Genomic DNA, 26,938 nt, shown 5'->3' on the forward strand with positions numbered 1-26,938 from the left:
TATGTGAGATATGGCCTAGAACAAGATAGTCCACTGTAAACTAGATTAAGGTTACATCTCGCATGTAGCCGACTGTCGAGTTTTGAACGGTTGCATTCTTTGCGGAATGATCAGCATAAGCATAGGAGACATCCATGTTTCATTGAAGAACGGCTTCCGTGACTAAATAAGATTCAGGTCTGTTTTGTTATTTACAACGTAATTAAAATCTTTTCTTATAGGTTAGCCTATACAGGTTACCAAAAAGTGTTTTGCATCTTCTTTAGGTCAATTGTTTGGCACATGAGGATGTGACTTTAAAGTCACGAAACCAGTTGTGAACCTATGGGAGTTCAATAAATCTTCTGAAAGCAGCTGATGCGGTTATTTATTTATTCAAATAAATGAAAAAATTTTTAATTTCAATACAAATGCTGTTCTTCCGCGACGAATATGTGGACTATAGTGCTAACGAGAGTGTTAGAGCAGGAGCAGTAGCTTCGAAGAAGTAGGAAGGAAGTCCGTCAAGTCTTGTCGAAATGACTACTCCCCCATTCGCCATGGGCGGCTCAGAAATATAACGTAAAAATTAATCTTGGTGGTCAGACAGGGGACCTGAACAATACTCCTCCCACATGCGCGTTAACTGCACCACCTCGCTCGATGGATTGCTATGTGTTATCTGTATAAAACGAGCTGATGTTCTTGAATGAGAGTTATTACTGTATTTATTTATCATTATTTATTATTTTATTGTCTCTGATTTGCATTTGACCAGCCATCTGGTGACTGAGACACGTCATGTTTTCAGGGTGTTAAATTTGTACTTGAACAAAAAACAAAGTTTATTTGATTTCTTAGTAACTTAACAATGATGCAGTTTTAAATACTTACAAATTTAGAGGTAATTAGGAAACGGAAATGCTTTAAATTAATAATTATGTATTAAGAAACTAGGAAGACAGGAAAGAGCTTAGATTTGTAGACTGCCGTTATAATAGTACGGCGAAGTGTTTACGAGACTGTGACGTGACGGGACGGTGACTATCAACAGCTATGTTCAACTGTGATTTTATTAGTTTTACTAGTCTAGATTCTTTGGATGTCTACCCTCTGTGTACAGATTTGTTATGTTGGATCTTGTACAATACAGAGTGTGAAGCTGATAGTACGTTAGCTGTCAGAGAACCACGGACTGGGAGCTGGGAGCGCAGATGAGGCGTTGCGCACAGCACGCGGGCACCACGTGGCCTTTCCGCCCACAGCTGCGGAGGCGGCAGCACGCGGCCGTCCGCCCCGCCCCTGCCCCCGACACCCACTCGCTACTTCAACTTCTATTTGGTCGTGTTTTATCGCCTCTTAGGCCGGGCGCTCTTTCCACTTTCTTCCGACCATTATTTAAAGCCCCCTCTGTCTGCTGCGAATTGTCTCGTCGAACAACACCGGGGCGACCCCTCCGGAGCAGATCGCCCGCGCGCTTTTTACACGTCGGAGTAGGTCGACCCGCAGAGGGGGAGGGAGGCCGAGGAGGCGTGGCCGCGAGAGCGGGCGGCCAATGGCGGCGGCCGGCGGGAAACACGCCCCGGCCAATGGCGCGGCGGGCCCTGCCCTGCCCCGGGCGCGACGTCACGGACGGCGGGCGGGCGCGCGGGCCGGCTTAATCCCAGCTCGTCGGTCGAGGCGGGCGGCAGCAGCGGCGTTTGTGTCCGGCCAGCAGGCAGCAGCGAGCAGCGACCACGACGGCTTCTCCACGGGACCTGCAGCCGCCGACCGACGACTCCCAGGGGACGTCGCGCTCGTCGCTGTCGCCCTCGCCGCCGCCGACGCCCCCGCAGGCGCACTCGCCGACGGCGGCGCTGCTCGACCACCACCTGCACCAGCACGGCGCCGGCATGCTCGACTTCAGCAACGGCGGCGCCCACTGCGGCGGGCCCATCGTACCCTCGCCCTCCGTACTCTCCTTCCTCAACCTCAATATGGAGCGGCCCGTGGGCGCGGGCGGCCCCGGGCCCGGGGGCGGCGGGGGCGGCGGCGCGCAGGCCGGCTTCGTGCTGGGCAACCAGCCGCTGGCCGCGCTGCACTCCATGGCCGAGATGAAGTCCGCCGCGCTCTTCCACCATCACCAACAGCAGCACCAGCAACAGCAGCAGCAACAGCAGCCGGCGCCCACGTACGCCGCCCCCAGCCCGAGCCCCGGCAGCGGCAAGGGCAGCCCCAACGGCTCGACGACGAGTGGCAGCGGTGGCGGCAGCAGCGGGGGCGGCGCGGGAGGCAACCCACACGGCATCGACCACATCCTGAGCCGGCCGGCGCCGGTGACCGCCGGGGGCGTGGGCGGCGGGCCGGCGCCGCGGTCCGCGGCGGCCTTCGCGGCGGCGGCGGGCATGGCGGCGGCGGCGGGCATGGCAGCGGCGTCCTACTTCCACCACCAGCAGCAGCAGCAGCACCACCACCAGCAGCAGCACCAGCCGCACGTGGCCGCGGCCGCCGCCGCCGCCGCCAAGCACCACCACCCGCTGGCCGAGCTCACGTCGCGCTCCGCCATCTACTGGCCCGGCCTGCAGGGCCTCGTCAGCAACCCCATCGCCTGGCGCGAGCGCCTCGCCGCCAGTGAGTACCGCATCTGCCTCTCTGTCTCTAATAGTTTCCACTCGCTCGCTGCGCCCCCTATCGCTCCACTAAGAGCCTAATTCGCTCTTCTTCGGACGAATGGCTATAATTCCTAAAATACCACAAAACGACGATCCTGTTTTTATAAAATAGCTCCACGCACATCAGATCATCCACATTAATGGTGATCGAGCTCATAGGCTGTAGACTCAATTACTTGAAAGAGAACAACAAGCAGCCACTTTTCTATAGATTTATTGGGAGCAGAATGCGTTTAGGATTTCCATCTAGCTTGAACTGGCCTAATACATTCACACCTTCGTCAGTATAACATTTTTATCGAGTGCATTTTGAGTACTACTACAAGTACTTTTTGTTTCGTAATTTATGGCTCCTGTCCCACACATATATACGTGACACAAACACTTTCAGATTCATTGAAACGTCGCTGCATTCGCCACGTTGACAAAAAATATACATTTCCACTGTTGACGGTAATTGCTGTTTATATTCCAGTATTGAACAGTTATGCTTCTTTCATGCGGTACTTGTGTTGCATGAGGATGGCCCACCAAGCTGTCCAGCCAGCAACATATACTGGACAGACATACGACTTGTGACAAGTAGCCGTATGTAAAATTCGTGCGAAGACAGTTCGAAAGTAGCAGTAGTTTCTGCATGTCCACCAACGTCACAGTGTCATGTCGGCAGAAATTAGCCAATACTGGAATATAAACAGTAATTAGAATCTACGGCTGAAATGTCATATCAGACATTTTGGACTACTTTGGTACCTGACAGAAGAAAAATTTATAAAATAACGTTTGCTGCTGAGAGTCAATATTTTCTTTTATACATTTTCTGTGCGATGTGTTTTGGGAAATAATTCTCTCAATCAAGTGCTATGAGATTTTAGGCATGATGTTTTAGATGCGTGGTCCCTTCAGTGCCTTCAATGTAATACCTAAACAATTCCGCCTATTTATATATTACAGTAGAGACGTAGTAATTACCAAATTGCACGTGTTTATGTTACAGTAAAAGAGCCAGAATAATGTAACAGCTCACTAGTCGCAAACAACACGCCTAAAAAGATCGTAATACATGACAATCGCACTTGTGAGAGGGAAATTTTTCCCGTAACGCGTCGCTTACAAAATAAATGAAGGAAAATCCTTACCGGCATGAGCAAATATTATTTTACAGCAAACAAAACAACTGGTTTTACAACACGTGCTTTCTCCAAGCATTTCTAAGGGACTGAATTAAAAAAGGCAGAACTGCATTAGTGTCACACTCTTAAACGGAATAATGAGAACTTCATTTGAGAAGTGTATAAGTCCATTTTGATTATTTTTAACCAGGAAGGTAGTCTTTACATTGGGCGTTTACATTAATAAATGCATCCATCGGGCAGCGGAATACACATATCGCTCCTGTGAAATTGTGGAAATATGATTTTCACTGTTCTGCCCAAAGAAGAGAAAATTACAACTGCAATAGTCCAACCAGATTCCATACCACTCGACATTACGCCTGTGCCACAATCAACGACCAGTTTAGAGTTTGACATGATCCCCTAGCCTTTCAAAAAAAAAAAAAAAAAAAATTGCATATTGTCAATACAGATTTTGTTCTTGACTGCTTATCTTCTTGTCTCTGTATTTTTGTCTTTTTTCTTCTTTTTTGCGCCAACAATCGCAAAAGCATTTTAAAGTGCAGTAACCGGTTCCAAACGCAAGCAGTGGCATAACTTTACCTTTGCGTTGTCAAGGTGTAAGTACCATACTTGGGTATGGGAAAGTTACGTCAACACGCCCAGCATGTGGTTTTAGACTGTCCAATAGTGACAATTGGGTGCTCGAAACGGTTACTGCATGTTGACATGGTTTAACGATTAGTGTCGTAAAAAAATAAATAAATAAATAAACGAAGAAAATCTTTCAGGCTTCCTCGCCGAAATTAATCATTTGCAAATTTCGTGTTTGCAGCCGGCTTAAAATGTGTGTGTATTCCTAAGGGAGCAAACTGCTCAGGTCATCGGTCCCTAGAATTACACACTACTTAAACTAACTTGCGCTAATAACAACACACATACCCATGGCCGAGGGAGGAGGCTACAATCAATTGTGAACGGGAAATTGTCGAAATATCGTGGGAAGAAATGACATTAACTTGGTGGAAAACATAGGTATTTCGAAATCGTTTAAGAATAGAATATATCACGTTTATGGAGGTACTATTTTGATTTCATAGCCTATTCCAGTTTTTAATTTGCAATTTTCAGATATCTCCTGTAATAGTTACTTGACTGACATGTCCTTCTGGGTCATTTGACTAGCATCGTCTTTCAGACAACCCCTCAAAATAAAACTAGAAATAATTTTATTGCCTACGAAATCACTAGAGAATTTGCAGCTCGCAAAGTGGTGTATAGAATCAGCGGTCAGTATTAATGGAGCACAGTTTAATGTGGAGTACAGTGAACATCGTTGTCTTTACTAATGCGCTGCGTAAATGTCACTTTTCCCTTGGTTGCAATGGGATGAACAGGACGCTAAACATCATACGAATTAAAGAAGGGTAATGCTTATTAATTTAAAATTTATCACCATTTTCAGTTCCTGATGTGACTACTGAATACGCAGGAAACAGAATTACGGTAACGCTACGCTGACCGAGGATACTCTTTATTAGATTTTCTGAGTTTTATTTGCAGATGTTACGGTGTTATTAAAAATAACAAAAGCGTCAATGAAACTGTACTAGGCCTATTTTATATGCGTTATCCTTTTTGAGGGACTACGTAAAATGATTCAACAGTACGTAATGAACTGTTCTGTTCTGTTTTGTTTGTTTGATTTTTTTTCACTCTGCTACTAGGTAACCCAGCACGTAACTCACTCAATCACTTGTCTATCCAAGGCTTGAACAAGGAGGTAAACAAGAGGAGAATCGAATAGGATCTCAAAAACCTTAAATATTGTGAAAATTGCGTTAATAGACAGCAATGATTATTACACAAAACCACTCCATCTTTACTGGTCATAGACAGGAAAAAAATAAGTGGCGATTTCTAAGACAATTTCCTACTGCCTATCCGTTTGATCAGTGTTACTGCAGCCACCTGCTTCTCAGAGAGTCGTGTAGGAGTGCGTAGTTACAAGTTACCCATCTACTTTCTGAACTTTAATTTCTGCTACGAAACTGAAGTTTGAATGAAATATTTCTTTTAGAACTGCTTTCGTACTAAGGTGCACTTTCTTGTCATTTTCAATGACATTCAAGGCACTTTACCTATCAAGTAGGGCAATTATAGACTGTGTAGTCTGATTTGTCGTTGTTTGCTTTGGAACATACTCCTTTTTCCTGCAAAATTTCGTTTTTATTAAACAGAATTGTATTACAACTCTTATAAGGCACTCTTTGGAAGGTCTGCTCGTTCCTACCAACAGGTGATTCTAAAGACAAGATAAGATATTAGTAACAGAATGAAATACCACTCAGAGCTTCAGTCTAGTTTTTGCAGTTATCTGTGTGTGTGTGTGTATGTATGTATGTGTGTGTGTGTGTGTGTGTGTGTGTCCTGTTGTAATTTCTGCTTGATGACGCGTGGTTATGTTTCGTTTGTACCAAAATGTGCAATTTGATGGAGAACGAAAGTATCTCGGAAAAATAATTGCTTCAACTTCGTTTGTTAACTGTTATTGATATTTCGGTTCTCACTCATGTTCTAAATGTATGTTATTTTTGAAGCTATACATTTCTCGTGAATTTCTGATCGTCTAATAAATATACACTACATTCCGGGCTTTAAGAAGGGCTTGATTTAAGATTAACATACATAATGAGTTTGAAAATTATTTTAGATGCACACGTGAATGAGGTACTGTCGTTCGCAAGCGCAGTGGGTTAATTTTGGAAACTTTCTAGTAGATAATTCTTTGGTGTTTTAGTGTGATTAGTTACTTCTACCTTAAGTTGCTGCAAAAATAAAGCCAAGTATACACGGACATTGCATATATGGGCTTTCATAAATATATCACTTATTTATTTGTTACGATACGATTAATTCTACAGCAACTGATATTCCTCAAACTGAAACGGCTCCCTGAACGGTCCGGAAGTTTCAGAAGACACTGTAGTCCCCTGATGTCGCTAAGTCGTACTCTTACTGTCGCAGACCGTGCACTGCATCTGGTAATTATTCTACAGTACAGAATTCGTTTCACTTTAGTGGTGAGCGGTATATACGTCCGCTGTCTGATATATTATAAATGCTACTCACTGTCTCTGTCAATTGCATCTGGTATTGTGGATCAAAATGTTTATATATGACTCAATTATCTCCTTTGACTATCAATACTGCATATTTGTATTGACGATTCCCCGGTGCTCTTTACTACTTTGAAGTTGTGCTATGCAAGTCCACAATGAACTGAAACACTCCGCTGTGAGGTAAAAAGTACCAAATATCTTAAAACTGTTCCAATTACAACTAGAATAAACGAGACAATATTTGGACGGAATGCAGTCTTCAAAAGCTTTGTAAGCTTTTAAAACCAGTTTCAATGCCGTTTACAAACCAAAAGTGAAACGTTCGTGTACAAATAGTGTTAATGTTGCTGGGTTAAGTGAATTTTCTGATAAATAAGTTCTGAGTCTGTACTTAAAACCTTATTCATTTGAAAGAACTGTAAAATCCTTCATAACGCCGTCTTTGTACTCAAAGTGCGGTATAATTACATTTTATATATATCAAAAATTAAATCGAGAACAATGAACTGTACCTAAAGATATTGCCTCAACGACAAATAATAATCATTTAAAAAGGAAATATGTTTCTATTTTTAAAAAATTTCGAACAGTTGAATCTTGTTTTCGAATAATACGGTGCTGCAGAAAAAGAAAAAAATAATGATTACTGTGGAATGAGATTTGGGACACGGAAAATATAGTTTTACCACGTCCGCGCACAATGTGAGATCAGTAATTTAAAATAAAACAGTAGATAAGCAATGAGTAATTGTGGTATTACAACTAGTTCGCACACAGTATGTCAAGAAAGTTCAAGCTTATTAGGCTTAAATCAGTCTCAGTTTTATTTGCCAGCGGGTTCAACTCACTGATATAATCACGGCGCGAATGTATCAAATGTTATGCGTCGGAAAGGTTTAGGCTATTAATTCAGATCATGAATTATTTCAGTGAATCTGCGGACAGAAACGCCGTAACTTTGTTTATAGAGGACCAAATGGTATAACTGCGAGGATGAATCTTCAGCTATTCTATACAGGAAACTGAAATGAATTTCTTGAACGCAATAAGGATATCCCTGCTTCTCTTGCCTAAAAATTCTCGGAGAAAATAGGTGACAAAGGAAACAACTCCCTTTCACAGCCGCCGAATACCTCTGTCATTTTTAAGTGCTGCAAAATCCATCCGAAACTGCTACGATGCAACTGTGTCCTGCTTATTATTTCAGGTTTGAAACAAACTAAAATTTATGTTCATCTTTCTTGATTCTATTGTACTCATCACTCCTAATTAAATCCGTAACTTCAAATAGGCTAACGATTTTTCATCCTACTGCGATAACCGTATGTCCCTCATTTTATATTGACCTTCGTAGCAGTGCAAAAAGTATACATATTTCACAATGTGAATGATATTTTTTGCTGTACCAATTTAGAGGTAGATGTATCTTATACGTGCTTGGTTACTGAGCTATTTGGGAAGACATGTTTGTCGCTTAAAATAGTCGATCAGTAACAATGGGCACACGCATCACCATTCCGCCATGAATATTTGATGGATTTGGGTTTGTTAACCTAATCACCTACTGCTGTTTTTTGTATGGTATTTAACTGTACCCATTATTTTTGATAGATATTATCCATCATGGTTGTGTATTCAGTTCCCGTCTACAAAACAGAAACATCGTTTCTCGACGCACGATCATTCTGTGAGGCTTACGTGGAAAGAATTTCTGCATACAATAAAATTATGTTGACGCCGTTTTTGAGATGGAGCTAGTATCGATAGATTATCAGTAGCTCTCTCCCCAAAAGCGTGCGACTTACGTCTTTCTGCACATGGTGACATGAAATTCTAAGAAGATCATATAGAGCACGTCCTTTTCGGATTCCTCATTATCTTAACCAACAGACAAATGCAATCTTAATCCTGTTTTTAAGATCTACTACTTCGAAATATGTTTCAACATTGTATCCTATGGTCGCTCATATGGGCTATAACGTGGCGAAATCCTCCCATGAGTCGGTATGTGCTATTTGCCCTCAACGGAAATAAATGTGTCCGATGCGTCCACTTTCTTCTCGAGCCTACCCTGCCTCGATTAGGTCTCTTACGTTCTTTGAAAATGTATTGACTAGCAGAGGAGACGAGCTAAAAATCGAATTCGGACATCTCTATTAATTACTGACGGCGCGGACAAGAGGGGTTGTGGAGGAGTCATAAGCACTTTCAGTCGTTCGCTGCCTATCCACCTACATGCAACGACCATTGTTCAGTTTTGTAAGGGTATGGCTGACGTGGACTTCTGATGAAGAACCTACAGGCCACTGTAGATATCTGCGGGGTGTTAGGACCCTCCAAACCATTGTAGCGTACCTGATCAAGTTAATAATGTGCAGCACCTCTACACTATAGACACATTATTACGACGAAATATTCTCATCCTCCTTCCTGTAATACGTGCATCTAGAAATTTATCATCTTGAGTACGTTTTTCTGTACTAAGTAACAAATTTATTTCATTATATATCAAACCTGTGTACCAATTATCATATTATAACAAATTTTCGTGGCAATTTCTTAATTACTACTGTGGAGTATTCATCATGTTCCACGGCATATATAGAGAATTAATTAGCAATCAAAATATTCCTGCAGAAAACAGCATGCGACAGCTTTGAAATGAATGTCGTTTGAAACTGAAGAAAACCTATTACTCGTATGGTCATTCAGAAGTACAATTATTTTGTGCTACCCGCTGCACATATGTCAAATTATCCATTGGCAATCAAGTAAAATAAATTTTTCGCCCCGTTTCCACTAACAATAATTTTTAACGGCTGAGGGGGGGTGCCCTAGACAGAGGCTATCAATGCTGAAGACCGTCAAGGGAATAACGGTGCAATAAAACTGCTCAGCTTAAAATGTAGCCACGTATTAGAAACAAAACATCCTAAAACCATAGCGTTTAACAACTACTTTGAATGTGGATCAGCATGCGATAAGCTGGTAAGTAAGATAAAGTGTAAGAAGCTTCTTTGCACATGAAAATGAACAGTAGCGAATGGAGCAGAAGTTTCATGTTAATAGAAATCTCAGCTAGGCATAGCAGGGGAAGGCAGGCTACAAAGACAGACTGGAAAGGAAATAAACCGAATTTGAAACACTTCCAGTTTACAAACGTTGACGTATAGACAGGACAGATCGCAATTTTTGGAAAATCTTTATGTCTGACACATTCATAAAAATACACATGTCTCTTATTCGACAATCGTTTATTTGTAGGCCGCTTGTGGTACTGTGGACATAAAGTATTGTTTTGAAACCATCCCGTCTTTCTTTTTAACATTCTTGTCGCATACTGAGTGTAGGCTACTACTTCCGGCCGAATTTGCTACAGTTTCTGCTTATCACTCTCAACACCACACTGAGATTGTCCACATTTTTACTTCACTTAATTTTCGCAGGAAAATTCCATCAATTGCTTGTATCATCACTGCATCGGTTAAACAATACTTCAGGCAGCGTCTCCGTATGTTGTCTGAATAACATTCGTCCCGTCAGTTGTCTGCACACTCTATACATTTAGGTAGGGACATAGGAGTACACGAAGTATGTTTCACTTTACTACTCGGAGCAACAAAATGGTGTTTGACAAACTATGAAAAAAATGATATTATCCAAGCATTTCCTCATTAGTTTCATGAGAATCAACTATTCTCTCTAAAGAGGTGTCTGGAAGTTCCACAGATTTTCGATTTGAAGCAAATTGTCATCAAGCCTGATTACTTTCCGACTTAGAAAAGAGGTAAAATGTGGGGCAATGTAAAAGACGCCGGGAAACTTCTCATTCATTGCTACGCACACCGATATACGGACGCTTATAATTAACTTTTCACAAAGAGATTATCACACTGAATAAACGTATCGATGGACGGCGAACGAGCTTAGATTAACACGAGCAAAGAGCGATCCACATTGGAAATCATGGATGCTTTCTCCCGCCAGGCAGTAGTAAAATTCTATCAAATATTGCTGAGTGCCCCATAATGACTCTTTGTAGCAACCAAGAATGAACGTCTGAAATGGTTGTGTCTAATGAGGCTTAAATTGGATAGCCATTTTCTTATCCGTTGTAAACGAAGAGGATGAATTGTTTAATGTTCAGTATGACTCCTATTTTACACTTGTCAGTATTAAACGTCACTGATACAAGTACTTCATTTCAGATTGTCGCCCAGTTTTATCCATTTCTCTCGAAACATTTGGTAACCGATCGTTTACAGGATCACTACAGATAAAGTAAACTTCAAAGCACGCCTTCTAAACGGCTATGTTGTTGTTGTTGTTGTCTTCAGTCCTGAGACTGGTTTGATGCAGCTCTCCATGCTACTCTATCCTGTGCAAGTACTGTGCAGTACTTACTGCAACCTACATCCTTCTGAATCTGCCTAGTGTATTCATCTCTTGGTCTCCCTCTACGATTTTTACCCTCCACGTTGCCCTCCAACGCTAAATTTGTGATCCCTTGATGCCTCAGAACATGTCCTACCAACCGGTCCCCTCTTCTTGTCAAGTTGTGCCACAAACTCCTCTCGTCCCCAAATCTATTCAATACCTCCTCATTAGTTATGTGATCTACCCATCCAATCTTCATCATTCTTCTGTAGCACCACATTTCGAAAGCTTATATTCTCTTCTTGTCCAAACTATTTATCGTCCATGTTTCACTTCCATACATGGCTACACTCCATACAAATACTTTCAGAAACGACTTCCTGACACACATCATCAGTTATTTTGCTTCCCAAATAGCAAAACTCCTTTACTACTTTAAGTGTCTCATTTCCTAATCTAATTCCCTCAGCATCACCCGACTTAATTCGACTACATTCCATTATCCTCCTAAACGGCTATACTGTATTTCTTATAGATAGCAACATTCTGGCCACATCCATGATCTCTGTGTTGGGCAAAGATGCTTTATTAGAATACGTCGATTGTTTACGAACCACAGATTAATGGAATGAAACAATAATTGTGCTGTTACTTTACATTGTCAAGTCGGAAGGCAGGCGATCTGTTATGTTAAAATGTGTGGATAAAAGTCCTAGGTCAAGATGGCTATAATCACTTTATTGATTACTAATTTCAGTTCATTGATGAGCCGTGTTCAGATTAATAAAAATTATTTTTTAATACAGTGTGTATTAGTCACCGGGCATTACACATCGTCTTCATCTGATGAACTGAATCGGTCTTCTTGTCACGCCATGTACACACTAAAGAAGGTCGTCGTGGTTCAACTTTTCCGCTTTTGTTCTGTGCTCAGGCAAGCGAGCTCGCGAGCACGTGGAGTGGGTGGGAGTGGCGTGCTGGTGGGGACAGAGGCAGGAAGGGAAGGGGGTTGCCGTGTGTGGGCGGGGGCGGGGGCGGGGGCGGCGCTGTCCGCTGCCCGTACGACACTCGTTCGACGCCCGCGTCGCCCCCCGTGTTCCGTCGTGCAAATTAGCCTGTCCGACAAATAGCGCTCAGCCTAAGCACCGCCGAATGGCCTCGCCGTGACTACTGGTTGCAAATAGCCCCGATACGTCGGCGCCGCGCGTTGATACTCCAGAACTGAACACAATAAAAGCCGCGTGCACAACTGCAGCACTGCACGTCTTTCTCCCAGTCAGGGATTGACACCGATAGGGCTTAACACTTCTGTTACTGGAGCGAGCGAGGGGCAGAGAGTTTTCAGCAGCTTAGCATTCTAATCTCTACGTGAGAACTAGGTATTCTCTGCTTCCCCTACCATAATTTCAGACTAATGCCTGAACAGTTCCTTTACGAGAATAAGTTGTCGTAAGTTGACACACGGTATTGGGCAACAAAGTAACTTAAATGACAATTTACTCTGTGGAATCGTTTTCCAAATACTATAATTTCTTTTTCGCTTGGTTCGACAAATCGGAGAGTACCATGCCGCAACGAAATTCGTTGTTTTTTATTAATTTCCAACAGAATTACTCCCTAAGATAGTGAATTAATTAAGGTGTTTGCTCCACCATTTTCAACAGTAGGCTGATAAAATTTAGGCTAAATCTAAAATGGTCTTATTTGTCCTCAAGATGACTATATTATGGATATTCCAAATCTGAAGACAAATGGTTCAAATGGCTCTGAGCACTATGAGACTTAACTTCTGAGGTCATCAGTCCCCTGAACTTAGAACTACTTAAACCTAACTAACCTAAGGACATCACACACATCCATGCCCGAGGCAGGATTCGAACCTGCGACCGTAGCAGTCGCGCGGTTCCAGACTGAAGCGCCTAGAACCGCTCGGCCACCACGGCCGGGTCTGGAGACAAGTACGAATATTGTATGATCGACGATGAACGGTGAGTGGAACAGCTGACGTCATAGCCACTTCAGAAGGAAGAGTACGAAGACGTAAATAAGAGAAAATATGCTGGCAGATTTGTTTAATGGGAACCAAACGCAACTACGAAATTGTAATTCGCCGCTAAATTTGGACCATGGTAAAAAGGATCGAATTGAATTTGCGCGCTGTTTTGTGTTATGAATGAGACGTAGGCCCATTACTTCACTCTAGATATGACAATAACAACAAAAGAAAAATTGACCAAAGCACAGGTTGTCAGACAAAATCCCCGCTCCAAACTGAGGTCTATTACGTCTACCATAATTATTGTGGCCAGAGTATTCCGAAATGTTGATCGGATTGTTCTTATTGATTTCTATGCAAAGAGTAAACTGGGCAAATACTGCAAAGTCTTCTGGATTGACTGCTAAAATAAAAGTGCTTCAGAAGCCCCCAGACGAGTAAAAGAAAGAACATCTCTCATCAAAGCAGTACATCTATTTATAAAGTGACAATGTCAAACAGGAAACTGTTGTATTTAGTGTTTGTAGCATTGAAATATCCACCGTATTTTCAGATTCTTTGTCCTTCGATGTCCATCTGCACCCAAATCGAAAAAGAAAATGGTTGGAAACTGTTTTGAATCCAATGATGATTTTACCGCAAGGGTGGATCGTTGTTTTGGAGATGTATTCGAAGAACGCTCCGCGAGTGTAATCTGCTCCGAAATTATGGGGCAATGTTCAGTGACCAAAAAGAAGACTACGACATGAATTAAGCGCATTTTTAACCATAAAACACAGTATATCGTTGTCATGTCGAATAAGCGAATTCGCAACAATAGTTTTGTGTTCAAATCACAGTCCAGCCAACATGACTGTGCTACCATATCATTTTCATACTTTACCAGCGACTAAATGTCAGCTCCCAGACAGATGGCGCAGTGGACGCACATTCGGGAGAACGATGGTTCAAATCCCCGTCCGGCCATCGAGATTTAGTTATTTCATCATTATAAATAGCTCCAGGAAAATGCTGGGATCGGTCCTTTGAAAGGCTATGGCCGATTTCCTTCCTCATCCTTGAAACGTTCCGAGCCTGTGCTCCTTCTTTAATGACCTCGTAGTCGACGAGATGTTAAATCCTAATCTTCCTTCTTCCCTAGCTTCCTTATGGTTCTCCCAAGAGCACCATTCTCTGGCTCTGTCCTCACCCACGTCGTGGCTGTAATACTCTTGCTGTCGATCATATGCCCTCTGTCATTAAAACACACTCCACCGAGCAAAGTTATCACGCTCTTCCCTTGACTGGTTCTTCAATAGTGTTCTAAACATTACGTTGTACTTACCTGTACATCGTGGCTCACGATTCCGCCACCAATAGGCCTACTTACGTATATATCTGCCTATTTTTCTCTCGTTAAAAGTCGACATATAGTGCTCTCTCCCCCCCCCCCCCCCCACCACATCATTTAACTTTCTGCCTAATGCCCTACGAGTTCCGAAATTATTATAAGTGTTAAAAGGCCTCCTAAGTTTATCCCCAGCGAAGACACATTGTACAATAGGAGCGCTGGTCATGAAATCCAAAAATGCCGGTATTCAATGCATTACAAGAAATATATGATATCAGACACATATAATATCCTGACGCATAAAAAGTGTTAAGAGCATTAACCATACAACAAAATATTTGCCCCTTTTGGTATTATCACGCATGGTTTTTTTTAACCAGTTATGAAATATTCAGTGCGTCAACATTAGTTACGTGAATATATGTACTTAACAGCCAAAATAAAACTCAGATCGTGATCATTGCACAAGCATAGTTGTAATCCGTCTTTCGCTATGTTCAGCGATGACATGTACATTGTTCTACAGAGTCAGGTAAAAAACTTCTGCAGCTATTCAGAGGAAATTATTCACAATAATAAACTAATGAAACTGTAATTAAGCTGGACACAATCGCTTTAATCGTTTAATACTGGGTATCATATAAAACAAATCGTTAGATTATTGAAATTAATTTCCTTCAATTAGACTTCCACAGCGTGTCAGAATGGACGCGGAATTTGCAAATGCCAGATAGGGCTGTAAGCTCCTGCTTAACACGAGCCATTCTTTAAGTATAAAACGTCAGTTTCGCGGTATTTCTGTTTGCGTCGCCGTTTGATATTATTCCATGCTTGTATTTTTTCGGGAGCAAATGAGGATCCATTCATACAAATAAAAATTCTCCGTTTCCTACGTTACTCATTCATTTAGGATTTTTCTCCATGATCACCGTGGTATACCACCTCATCTCAAAATATGAATTTTTATGCATTTGTGGAATGAATATTCTGCCTAACACGTCGGTATCTGTCGTACGGTATTCTGTCACATGTACGCATTCTGTATGCCTTCACATCCATGACACTATAGACGTACATGCGGATCTTTAGACTTTTTGCTGGGAGTTTTTCGAAAATGGTTGCAACAAGTGAAAATCCAATTACTCGACTTCAAAATTAATCGGTAGAAGAGAACACTGCAAATGCAAGTACTGCGTTTTCAGTGTCTTAAAAGCAACCTGAATGTTGAAAGAACTCTAGCGTACTTACGTAGCAATTACATATTTATCAGTATCTGCAGTATCTAAATGTTTTATCCGTGATTTCTCGACAATGAAACTTACATAAATTCGCATATGATCTCTCATAAAATTCGCACATTTTCATTGCAATACTGGTTGGTTTTTCTTCATCGTGATCGGCTTTCGTTACTTTTTTAGCGGTTTTAACCCATCTGAGCCCAAGGTAGGATACCAGCGGTCCCTGCAACCGTTTGTCTTGATGCCAAAATTCAGAACAGGTTCGCTAAACGAAGGAAATAGAATTATTAACCAGGTGCGTTACATTTATTGTCAGTAAATAAGACTTTCATTGCACTAGACTTACAGCCCTCGTAACATCTCAACATTATGTTCCTTTAAGGGCATCTTTACATATCACCTTCATAGTTATGAATAAGAGAAATTCGAGGAACGGGGCATAAATCAAATGCACTGACGGCTTGATCTGAAATATGCTAAAAAAGAAGGAAAACGGAATAACGCTGCCTTGAAGCAAATAGTGATAAAAATATCACGAATAAGACTCGGATAAGAAGAAACTGACAGCTAAACACTGCAATAGTTTTGTGTTAAATAGTTTTCCTTATTCAAATGGTGCGTTCTTAAAACATGTGAATAAATTATATAAAATCGTTTTACAGATTCGCGATCACTGGAGTTCAAAATGAATAACAGTCCCTCATAACCACGACTAAGATGGAAAACTATTGGATTACTGCTTAAAATAGGTTTTTGTCCACATTGTTGAAGTAGCATTCAAAAAGAAAATCTTAAATACAAAACGTTTCGATTCAATTCCGCTCTAAAACGACAATAATCGCTATTAGATCTTCTTAAGATTATGTGAACTTCTAATTAAGCTCACTGTGGACATGTTCCTGACATAAAAATTAAACATATTGGGCAGATGTATTTGTTAGACAAGGAAGTAAACTATCCCCTACGTTTTTCAACTTGTGATTTGAAACTTGACCAGAGACAGGAGGAAGAAAATGGCAAAATCAATCATTAAAAGTCGTACACAAACTGGTTTTGAGAAGGTATGGTGTAGAAAATGATTACTTACCATTTGCAGGGTCCAGACAGTGAAAAAATAGCACAAAAAAACAGGACTACAGCAGAGAGATCAGCAGTATGTGACTTATTCGAGAATACAGAACTAGTGAGAACAACAAAGCTGCTTAGTTAAAATTAAGCTAAAGCTTGAAAAATTCAGATGAACAGACAGCTTTAAGAATCCAGGAGAAACCATCCAGCATATGGAGGAGGCGAAAGAAACTCTTAGAGAAAGAATATTGTTAAAATATAGTAACTAAACAACAATGTACATACGCATCAGAAACACAAGTTTTACTGTCCATGAAACAAAATGAAGAAATGAAGAAGAAGGGAAACAAAATTGTTCGGGAGATATATTACGAAACAAAAAGCAGTAGGCACAATTTAACTCAGAAGTAACACAGAAGTATACAAGGTGTAGAAACTACATAAGTAATTAGGGAATCGGAGTGCTGTACAACAGTTTTAAAAGATTAACGAGAGCCCAACTGGGTTAGAAAAGTACATAATATCTGAGCGAAATGGGTATAAATAAATGAGAAATTGAAGGCAGAATAAAGCAAAGAAAAAATTAAAGAAGTGGAAAATTTCCAAGATGAAACAGAGCAACTGATAGGAAAGTAGACAGCAGAAGAAAGAAAACAATTAATTGAATAGATGAGAAGTACTGGACAAAGCGTAAAGTTAAAACAACGGCTTAAATAAGGTACTTAGTTGGCCTGCAGCGCAAGTCCCTCTGTTCCTAAATACGATAGTTAATTCATTTATTCCACTGCAATCGTTATTCTGCTTCCTACCATTCATCACCTCCGTCTTTTCTGTGTTAGGCTTAGGCGTTAATCGATATTGTACCCTATCTCACTGCCCATTTCTTTCACCAGGTCTTCTGAATTTTCCTTGTACCCGCCAAGAAAGACCGTGTCATCTTGTGAATCTTAGCATTGTTATCTCTTCCTCATGACTTTTATTCCTCTTCCTCCATATTCTTTCAGTTCCCATAGCGGCCACTGCTCTGAATTAAAACACCACTTTCCTTCATTTCTTTTTCTTATAACATTTATACGGTATCACAACCTTATAACATCCAAAAACCTGAGCAATCGGGTGGTTATAAATGAAGTGCAGCCATTCAAAGAGGTCCAGTGCAGGCTGCAATTATCGTCAGGCAGCGAAACTTGGTAGATATTCTAATGCGTTAATGAAGAACGGATTTACGCTGGAAAAAAAAGTTCCAATTTTGGCCACCAGGTGCACACCTGACGCTGTGAATGCAAGAAAGATGTGCAGAAACGTTTCCATGTGTATTGGATTAGGAACGGGACATGACAGAAAAAGGAAGGCATAATGTTGATTTTATTTTCAACCGGCGTGTACACAATTTGTCCAGTACCAGCACCGGAGACGTCGACGAGAAGCGACATCCGTAAAACGACGTGATCAACAGTTTCTTACATCAGTTCCGGTGGAATTTGGGCAACGTTTACCTGTACACCGGCCTCCAAATCAGATAGAGACTGAACGTGTCCCTGCTAAACGCAGTCTTTTAGATATCCCCAGAGTCAAAAATCACATGGATTCACATCACACGACCTTGCATGCCATGCATCTGGAAAACCAGCGGAGATAACACGTTCGTAGAAGCCCACATTATCTCACTGGGCTAGAGACATGTTGCATGAAAACATTGGTTTCCGGACAGCTGCGCTCGTCCAAAGCAGGAATCACATGCGGTACAAGGTCTCGATAACGTGCAGACGTCACGGTAAACCTGACAGGCTCTCTGGGGTGTATCCCCTTCAAAGAAGAACGGACTGAGAATAAGACCACATGGTAACATACACCACATGGTAACATATGGCGAGTGCGATGACTCTTGGAATACAAGACGAAGTTTAAAAGTACCCCTAATTCTTCAGTTCTATGTATTCACTGCACCATGTAGCATAAAATGTGCTTCGTCACACCATAGAATATTATCTGGCCATATGTCGTCAACTTTGATCCGTACCAGAAACCGAAGAGCAAATTCAGAACGTTGCTGCGGATCATTATGTTTCAACTAATGCATCGTGTGGATTTTGGAGGGATATCAGAGTAAAACAGATCGCAAAACTTTCCTTACTGCCGACCATGCTATGGACAATTCTCGTGACACTTCACGAGCCCAAACACTACCCGGAGGCACGTATTATCAGTTACAGCAAAAGTAACTTCATCTGTAACTTCCACTGGAATATGACACCTTCCTGTTCCAGGTGCCACACCATGCTCACCTGGGTTCTCGAATTCGATTACGATCTTCTCTAAACCATTTAATGAAATCGAACCTATTCTCACGCCCTTCAGTCGGCGATACACTCCCAATGTAGAAATGTAATTGCTGCCGTTCACTTAAAATAGTTTCAGTGACAGCTCAAGCTCTCTCTCTTCGATGCTCAAACTGTTCACTAAAGTTATGGCTTGTCAAATGACAGCTTGGATGTCATGGTGTCATACAAACACTATACAGAGCCAGATTTGCACCTAGTGGCCACAACTGGAACTAATACCCTTTACATAGTAAATTGGTTCCACACTAACGCATTAGCAAATCTGTCACGTTTCACTGCCATACGATAATTAAGGTCCACACTTGACACCCGAGAGTAGCAGCACTTTAATTATAACGGACCGGTACACTGAAGTAACGAAGTGTCCAAATAGTTAAGAATCATGATTAATGGCGAAGCCTGTCTCGAATGATAACATATAAAAATAGAAGTGAAAGCATTCAAGTAAACGTTTGTCCTTTCCGAGATAATGAATGTGTGTTTGTGAACCGCTGCTGACCTTAGTATGAAATATTGTTCTTGTTGGTACAAATGTATCTGAAATGTAAACTTTTCCAATAAGTCCCCTCAATATTCACCGATGACTCACCTTAACACAAAATACAACATTGCTTAAGCAGGTTATATGTTACAACTTGCTGTAGACTCCCACCCGCCAAAGGAGGTGTTCCGCGTCTCGTACGCTCATTTAGTTGCGCTTGCTTCTTTAATAAGTTACGACTTCTTTCAAACACCCCACAGGTCATTTCGTAGGTCTTCACGAGACTGGACAAATCGTAGCTACAGTTCTTCAACCGTAGCTAGGAGAGAACTGTACACTTAACTTGTGAGATGATCCCAGATAGAAAAGTTTAGCGTAGCCCACTGAAGACATATGATAGTGCAGGTTAACGTATACGTCCTGTTCGACTTACCCATCTTGAACTGTAATGGTTCGTTAGATGTTGTCCTTCATCAGCAGCAAAATGTGTCATTTTTACAAGGTTGTTACTCCCCCTTCTCCTCTCTCAGTATTTGCATGTGATGCCTCAGGATTAGGACAGTATCCATACATATTATAAAAAGCGCTGTATGTATGCGTGTATGTTTCACATCTCCCCCTATACCACTGGACTGACTACAATCAAACTTGGTACACATATACCCGACTGACAGGTGACAATCCTGTGGGAGTAAGAACCACCTATCACAGTTCAGGAGATATGACGTCATTATAAGATGCGTGAAAAACGGCTGTCCCGTGCGTGACGTTTAAATTTATTTCTTCTTTGTTACTAATTCAATTTGTAATAAATTTCACAGACAGTATCCACATATGCCGCCAAATGCATTTACAAAATTGTATCATGGTACCATACATAGTTCAGAAGATGTGACGTTTTAAACTATGATGCGCGTGCAAATTTCTGCATCATCCATGAAGCTTTAATACATTTATTCTTCACTACTAAGGCATTTATACAGGCGAGTCAGCTTAAAGAAATCCTTGAAATGTCGAAGCGCTTTTGACAGCTTTCATCTGCGAAGTGCAAAGGCTCTAGGGGACAACAATAGCCATCCATAGAGCTATGGAGAGGCTTTGCCATAGAGACGTTCACAAAATCGCGTTGTAGAGACGCGAAGAGTTACGCCCAGTGTGCAGGAACTGCCTTATTTTGGATACTGTTATTATGCATTTGTACATTATGTATATTTCTTTGTATGACTGTTTCTTAATTTCAAAGGTGTTTTCATAAATACATGGAAAAGATTTTTTTTTCGATTTTACACTTCAACGATATTTAATAACGATGAATGAGAACAGCACAATGCTACTCTGCGATAATAATCGTCTTCCACTGATGCATGACTAGTCTTGACAGCAGGAAAACATTTAAATCCGCCATTCGAATGCCACAGTCGATCATCCTGACAATCGTCAGACTTGGATGATAAATAGTCCCTGAGCCAGGATTACATCTCTCATTAGAAAGTTGTCAGAGAGTTTTGAGCATATTTTCAGTTACTGCCAAACTATTGCTCTTCTCTTGAACTTTTGTGCAGAAAACTGTGTATATTAAGTGCTGGAACACTGAAGATAAATTCTATAATACAAATGGAACTTTCTTGAGCCGGGACTGCCCTCAGTTTGTAACGAATGAAGTATACATAAATCAGCAGTTGGGAGTTACAACTCTGCGTCCCATGCTCAAACTTGTTTCGACTAGTAGTTTTTCTTTTGTCATATGTTTAAAATTTCTCTCTGCGTCATTCTGCTACTTTATAATCGTCGTTAAAATGTGAATCCTTGTCGTAGATTCCAGATCCGCAAAACAGCACATCGCTCATCGCTCAATGCTGAGAAAAATTCGTCGTAAATAAACAGCCAAAATTGCATCGTCATTCATTCTGTTGGTCGCAGTGGAGCACCGGAAATTTATACCAAAAAAAGACTCTACTTTCACGTAAACTATTTATTGCTTTCAAAGTTACAAGCTCTAATACTGGACGAAACAAAATAACAGCACAATGCAACTCGCGTCTTCTCTATGAACATAATTTCTCCACGAACATACAAAAACTAGGGTAAAATTCATTGCACTAGGCTTTCTACAAATGCTACTACGTCATTTTGGCGTCACGCGCAATATCGACATTCGGTGCAACAAGCGCCATATTCATTTTGGCATATTTGCATGTTTTACATAATAACTTGCAGTATGCCGAGCCAGAGCAACGGCGCATTGAAAATTTACCACGAACTCGTCACCATTACCATTAAATGTCGAGTTAATAACACATCAAGAGATACTATAATAACCAAGACAGGAGACTGAAATCTCACGACCAAGCGCTAGCGTAAAGGGTAATGTGGTGATTTACGAGGTCGAAGGGTTTGGGTTAGCACTCAGCTACCTGTTTTTTTTTTTCATGATCGCGTTGTTAACAGATGCTGGGACTTCCTTGTGAACATAATACAATTATGATCTGCAATATTCGATACTATTCACATTTCTAACTGATTAGAGAACGAAGGATGAAATAAATATTTGGCGGTTTTTGGGTGTGTGGTCACGCAGTAACCTATGAGGACAACTTGAACTGCTACGATTAAAACGAGCTCCAATAAAGTTCATATTCTTCCTTCTTACAAATATTGGGTGTTTATTTCCAAATATGTGGCGATTTCCGATTGCGTGGTTAGGCAGGAAACTAAGACAACAGCTTTAATTCCTACGAATGAAACGAACAGCCATAAAACTCATATTTTTCCTTTTCAAAAATATTTAGCTGTTTATTTTCGAACACGTGGCGATTTTCGAGTGTGTGGTTGGGCAAGAACCTAAGAGGACAGCTCATATTGCTGCGAATGAAGCGAGGATATTGTTCAAATGGTTCAAATGTCTCTGAGCACTATGAGACTTAACTTCTGAGGTCATCAGTCTCCTAGAACTTAGAACTAGTTAAACCTGACTAACCTAAGGCCATCACACACATACATGCCCGTGGCAGGATTCGAACCTGCGACCGCAGTGGTCCCAGGGTTCCAGACTGTAGCACCTAGAATCGCTCGGCCACTCCGGCCGGCATTCATATTGTTCCCTGTCACAAAGTCGATAGCAATTCACGTGGTTGTCGATACAGCGTGTGACGTCAAAACGACGTCATGTTTTCAGAATGTCTTGTGAGTTGAGTGCTACCTCAAAAAATTATGCAGTATTCGGCTTCGCTGGTGCGTCACAGGTTTCGTCAGCAGGGAGATCTTCAAAATGCCAAACCAAATCCCTCTCATATATGCTTTAGATGAACTGTGGTGGGAGGACCAGTTACAGGAGAAGGAGCATCGCGACCTCAAAACTCCCAGGGAAGAAGCGCGCCGCTTTACTGGCCGAGAACGTCCGTCTGTTTATCTGTGGCGCCGACGCCGGCCGTCTCCATGGCAACGGCTGCGCTGCCTCCTCGGAGGAAGCGAGGCAATCGATAGGGAGGAGCAGAGCGAGCTCGCCGCGCCGCTACAACTTCAGTTTAATTTACACAATGGGGGCCGTGCTTGGTTAACCGATAAACTTACTCTGCGCTGTGCTGGGCTGTGCGGCCTGGCGAGGCGCTGTTGGAGGAGGAGGAGGAGGAGGAGGAGGGGGAGGGAAAGGGGGGGGGGCGTGGGCCAGCCGTGGGCCAGGCGTGGGCGTGGCAGGTTTATGCCGTTCCGGGGACCGACAAATACCGCAGAGTTTTGCCGCCGCCGCTGCTGCCGCGCCGTTAATTTGCGGAGACGTGTGTGCGATAATTCCCCCCCCCCCCCCCTCTTGTTTCGGTTTTTCCGTTCTTCAGGGCGCCAAATTTGTGCTAAATGCCCTCTCGGGAGAGCCTGGCCCACAATTTGGGCCAGCGAGATTGCGCGGGCCAGCCGCTGCCCACGTTTGCAGCGTCGCTTCCTCCCAGTAAACACTGCTCGCAAACACACAGAGGACACGCGAAAATTAAGGCCATTCTTGTTGTTTGGTTTTTAAGCAATATCGCACTGAATCCGTAATTACTGGAGTCAGTAGAGCTCCATCTAGCGCCCTCTGTGTGTTGTCTCAGCTGCGAACTTGTGGCCCAATAGTCAGATATGGACAATATTCTTACAACGAGCAATTTCGTTCAATGACTGCATTAATGTACTGAGAATTTTAAGTTTTAAATTAACTGAATAACAATGATCAAATTAATTAGGAAATAACGCATATGTACTAGAATTAAACATAAAGTTTAAAATATTGTCTCCAAAAATTAACATTACTTAATTAAGTTTTTGTTTCCACGAAGCGACTCGTCCGCAGTCCTGGTACACAATTACGAGGGCAGTTCAATAAGTAATGCAACACTTTTTTTTTTCTCGGCCAATTTTGGTTGAAAAAACCGGAAATTTCTTGTGGAATATTTTCAAACATTCCCGCTTCGTCTCGTATAGTTTCATTGACTTCCGACAGGTGGCAGCGCTGTACGGAGTTGTTAAAATGGCGTCTGTAACGGATGTGCGTTGCAAACAACTGGCAGTGATAGAGTTTCTTTTGGCGGAAAACCAGGGCATCTCAGATATTCATAGGCGCTTGCAGAATGTCTACGGTGATCTGGCAGTGGACAAAAGCACGGTGAGTCGTTGGGCAAAGCGTGTGTCATCATCGCCGCAAGGTCAAGCAAGACTGTCTGATCTCCCGCGTGCGGGCCGGCCGTGCACAGCTGTGACTCCTGCAATGGCGGAGCGTGCGAACACACTCGTTCGAGATGATCGACGGATCACCATCAAACAACTCAGTGCTCAACTTGACATCTCTGTTGGTAGTGCTGTCACAATTGTTCACCAGTTGGGATATTCAAAGGTTTGTTCCCGCTGGGTCCCTCGTTGTCTAACCGAACACCATAAAGAGCAAAGGAGAACCATCTGTGCGGAATTGCTTGCTCGTCATGTGGCTGAGGGTGACAATTTCATGTCAAAGATTGTTACAGGCGATGAAACATGGGTTCATCACTTCGAACCTGAAACAAAACGGCAATCAATGGAGTGGCGCCACACCCACTCCCCTACCAAGAAAAAGTTTAAAGCCATACCCTCAGCCGGTAAAGTCATGGTTACAGTCTTCTGGGACGCTGAAGGGGTTATTCTGTTCGATGTCCTTCCCCATGGTCAAACGATCAACTCTGAAGTGTATTGTGCTACTCTTCAGAAATTGAAGAAACGACTTCAGCGTGTTCGTAGGCACAAAAATCTGAACGAACTTCTCCTTCTTCATGACAACGCAAGACCTCACACAAGTCTTCGCACCCGAGAGGAGCTCACAAAACTTCAGTGGACTGTTCTTCCTCATGCACCCTACAGCCCCGATCTCGCACCGTCGGATTTCCATATGTTTGGCCCAATGAAGGACGCAATCCGTGGGAGGCACTACGCGGATGATGAAGAAGTTATTGGATGCAGTACGACGTTGGCTCCGACATCGACTAGTGGAATGGTACCGTGCAGGCATACAGGCCCTCATTTCAAGGTGGCGTAAGGCCGTAGCATTGAATGGAGATTACGTTGAAAAATAGTTTTGTGTAGCTAAAAGATTGGGGAATAACCTGGTGTATTTCAATGCTGAATAAAACAACCCCTGTTTCAGAAAAAAAATGTGTTGCATTACTTATTGAACTGCCCTCGTAAATCACTGCGCCGTTCGACCGGCATCATATAAAGTCTCGAGAGAGCTCTTTCAAAGCGAAGCAGCCCAGTTGTAAAGTGAAATATCGTGCGGTAATTCGTTATCGGCAGCATCGGAAACGTTCCAGCTGTGTCGGACAATCCAGATGACATGATTAACGTTTGGATTGGTATGACAGAACTGCAGCTATTCTGATGCCGCCGAAAACTACTCACAAAAAACCACTTAGTATCTTGTTTTGGCTCCTCTAGTGGCGTACTGCCGCTCGTCACTTACAACGTGCACCAAGATTATACGAATGTTTGTGCACTCAATTTTTATTTATTTTTATTTACACATCAAGTTCCGTAGGACCAAATTGAGGAGCAAATCTCCAAGTTGATGGAACGTGTCAGTACATGAAATTACAACATAAAAGTAATAACAGATAAAAATAAAATGTTTATGAATCCGAAAAAAGTCAGTCCATAAGTTTAAGTAAACGCAATCAACAATAGAACAAGAGTTAGCTTAATTTCCCAAGGAACTCCTCGATAGAGGATTTGAAAGCGAGTGGATTACTGCTAAGATTTTTGAATTCGAGTGGTAGCTTATTGAAAATGGATGCAGCAGTATATTGCACACCTTTATGCACAAGAGTTGAGGAAGTCCGGTCCAAATGCAGGTTTGATTTCTGCCGAGTATTAACAGAGCAAAAGCTGCTTATTCTTGGTAATAAGCTAATACTGTTAACAAGAAATGACAGTAAGGAATGAGGCCAATGTCGAAATACCCAGACTCGTGAACAGAGGTCGACAAGAGGTTCGTGAACTTAAACCACGTCTTGCCCGAACCGCCCGTTTCTGAGCCAAAAATATCCTTTTAGAATGCGAAGAGCTACCCCAAAATACGATACCATACGATATAAGCGAATGAAAATAAGCAAAGCAGACTAATGTTCGCGTCGAACGATCACTCACTTCAGATACGGTTCGATTAGTAAAAATGGCAGCATTAAGTCTTTGAACAAGATCCTGAACGTGGGCTTTCCACGACAGTTTACTACTTATGTGAACACCTAGAAATTTGAACTGTTCAGTTTCGTTAATCATATGCCCATTCTGTGCAAATAAAAAGTCAGGTTTTTTTTAACTTGTGTGTTAGAAACCGTAAAAACTGAGCCTTACTGTCTTAATTACGTAACTTTAATTTTCGGAGACGATAATTAAAGTTATATGAGTACCCTAGTATAAATGGGGTGGTTACAATTAAACCTTCGTTAATTGAGCCAGTGCACACACAAAACTACAAGCCGTGCGGGTACCCAACTTTGTAGGATTGGTGTTCAGACGGTGCGCTGCAGGATTTGCGTTTTTAGTAGCGTTAGTGGCACGACTTGCCGTTAGGCGCCGGTGTGGTAGGCGGCGCACGTTTGAAACACAAGCGTCAGTACGCATTACAGTTACAGACAGTCGACAAGGGTATGGACAAGGTGAGCAGGGCTTTACTCGTAAAGGTGGTTTATCAAAATAACTAACAGTGCTGGTGCTCTGCGCGAGTATAGAAGCATTAAAGGAACA

At 42.1% G+C, this 26,938-nt stretch overlaps 1 protein-coding gene across 1 annotated transcript in view; it reads left to right on the plus strand.

The window, feature by feature from the left end:
- Positions 1-1,871: 1,871 nt before the first annotated feature.
- The window catches only part of LOC124795725 (homeobox protein Nkx-6.2-like), a 230,032-nt gene continuing 204,965 nt past the window's right edge, over positions 1,872-26,938 (plus strand). Inside the window, exon 1 of the mRNA XM_047259807.1 lies at positions 1,872-2,589. Coding sequence (XP_047115763.1) covers positions 1,872-2,589 — 718 coding nt within the window. The remainder of the gene's footprint in view (positions 2,590-26,938) is intronic.

This window comes from Schistocerca piceifrons, chromosome 4 (genome assembly GCF_021461385.2).
Source record: "Schistocerca piceifrons isolate TAMUIC-IGC-003096 chromosome 4, iqSchPice1.1, whole genome shotgun sequence".
Taxonomy (NCBI): Eukaryota; Metazoa; Arthropoda; class Insecta; order Orthoptera; family Acrididae; genus Schistocerca; species Schistocerca piceifrons.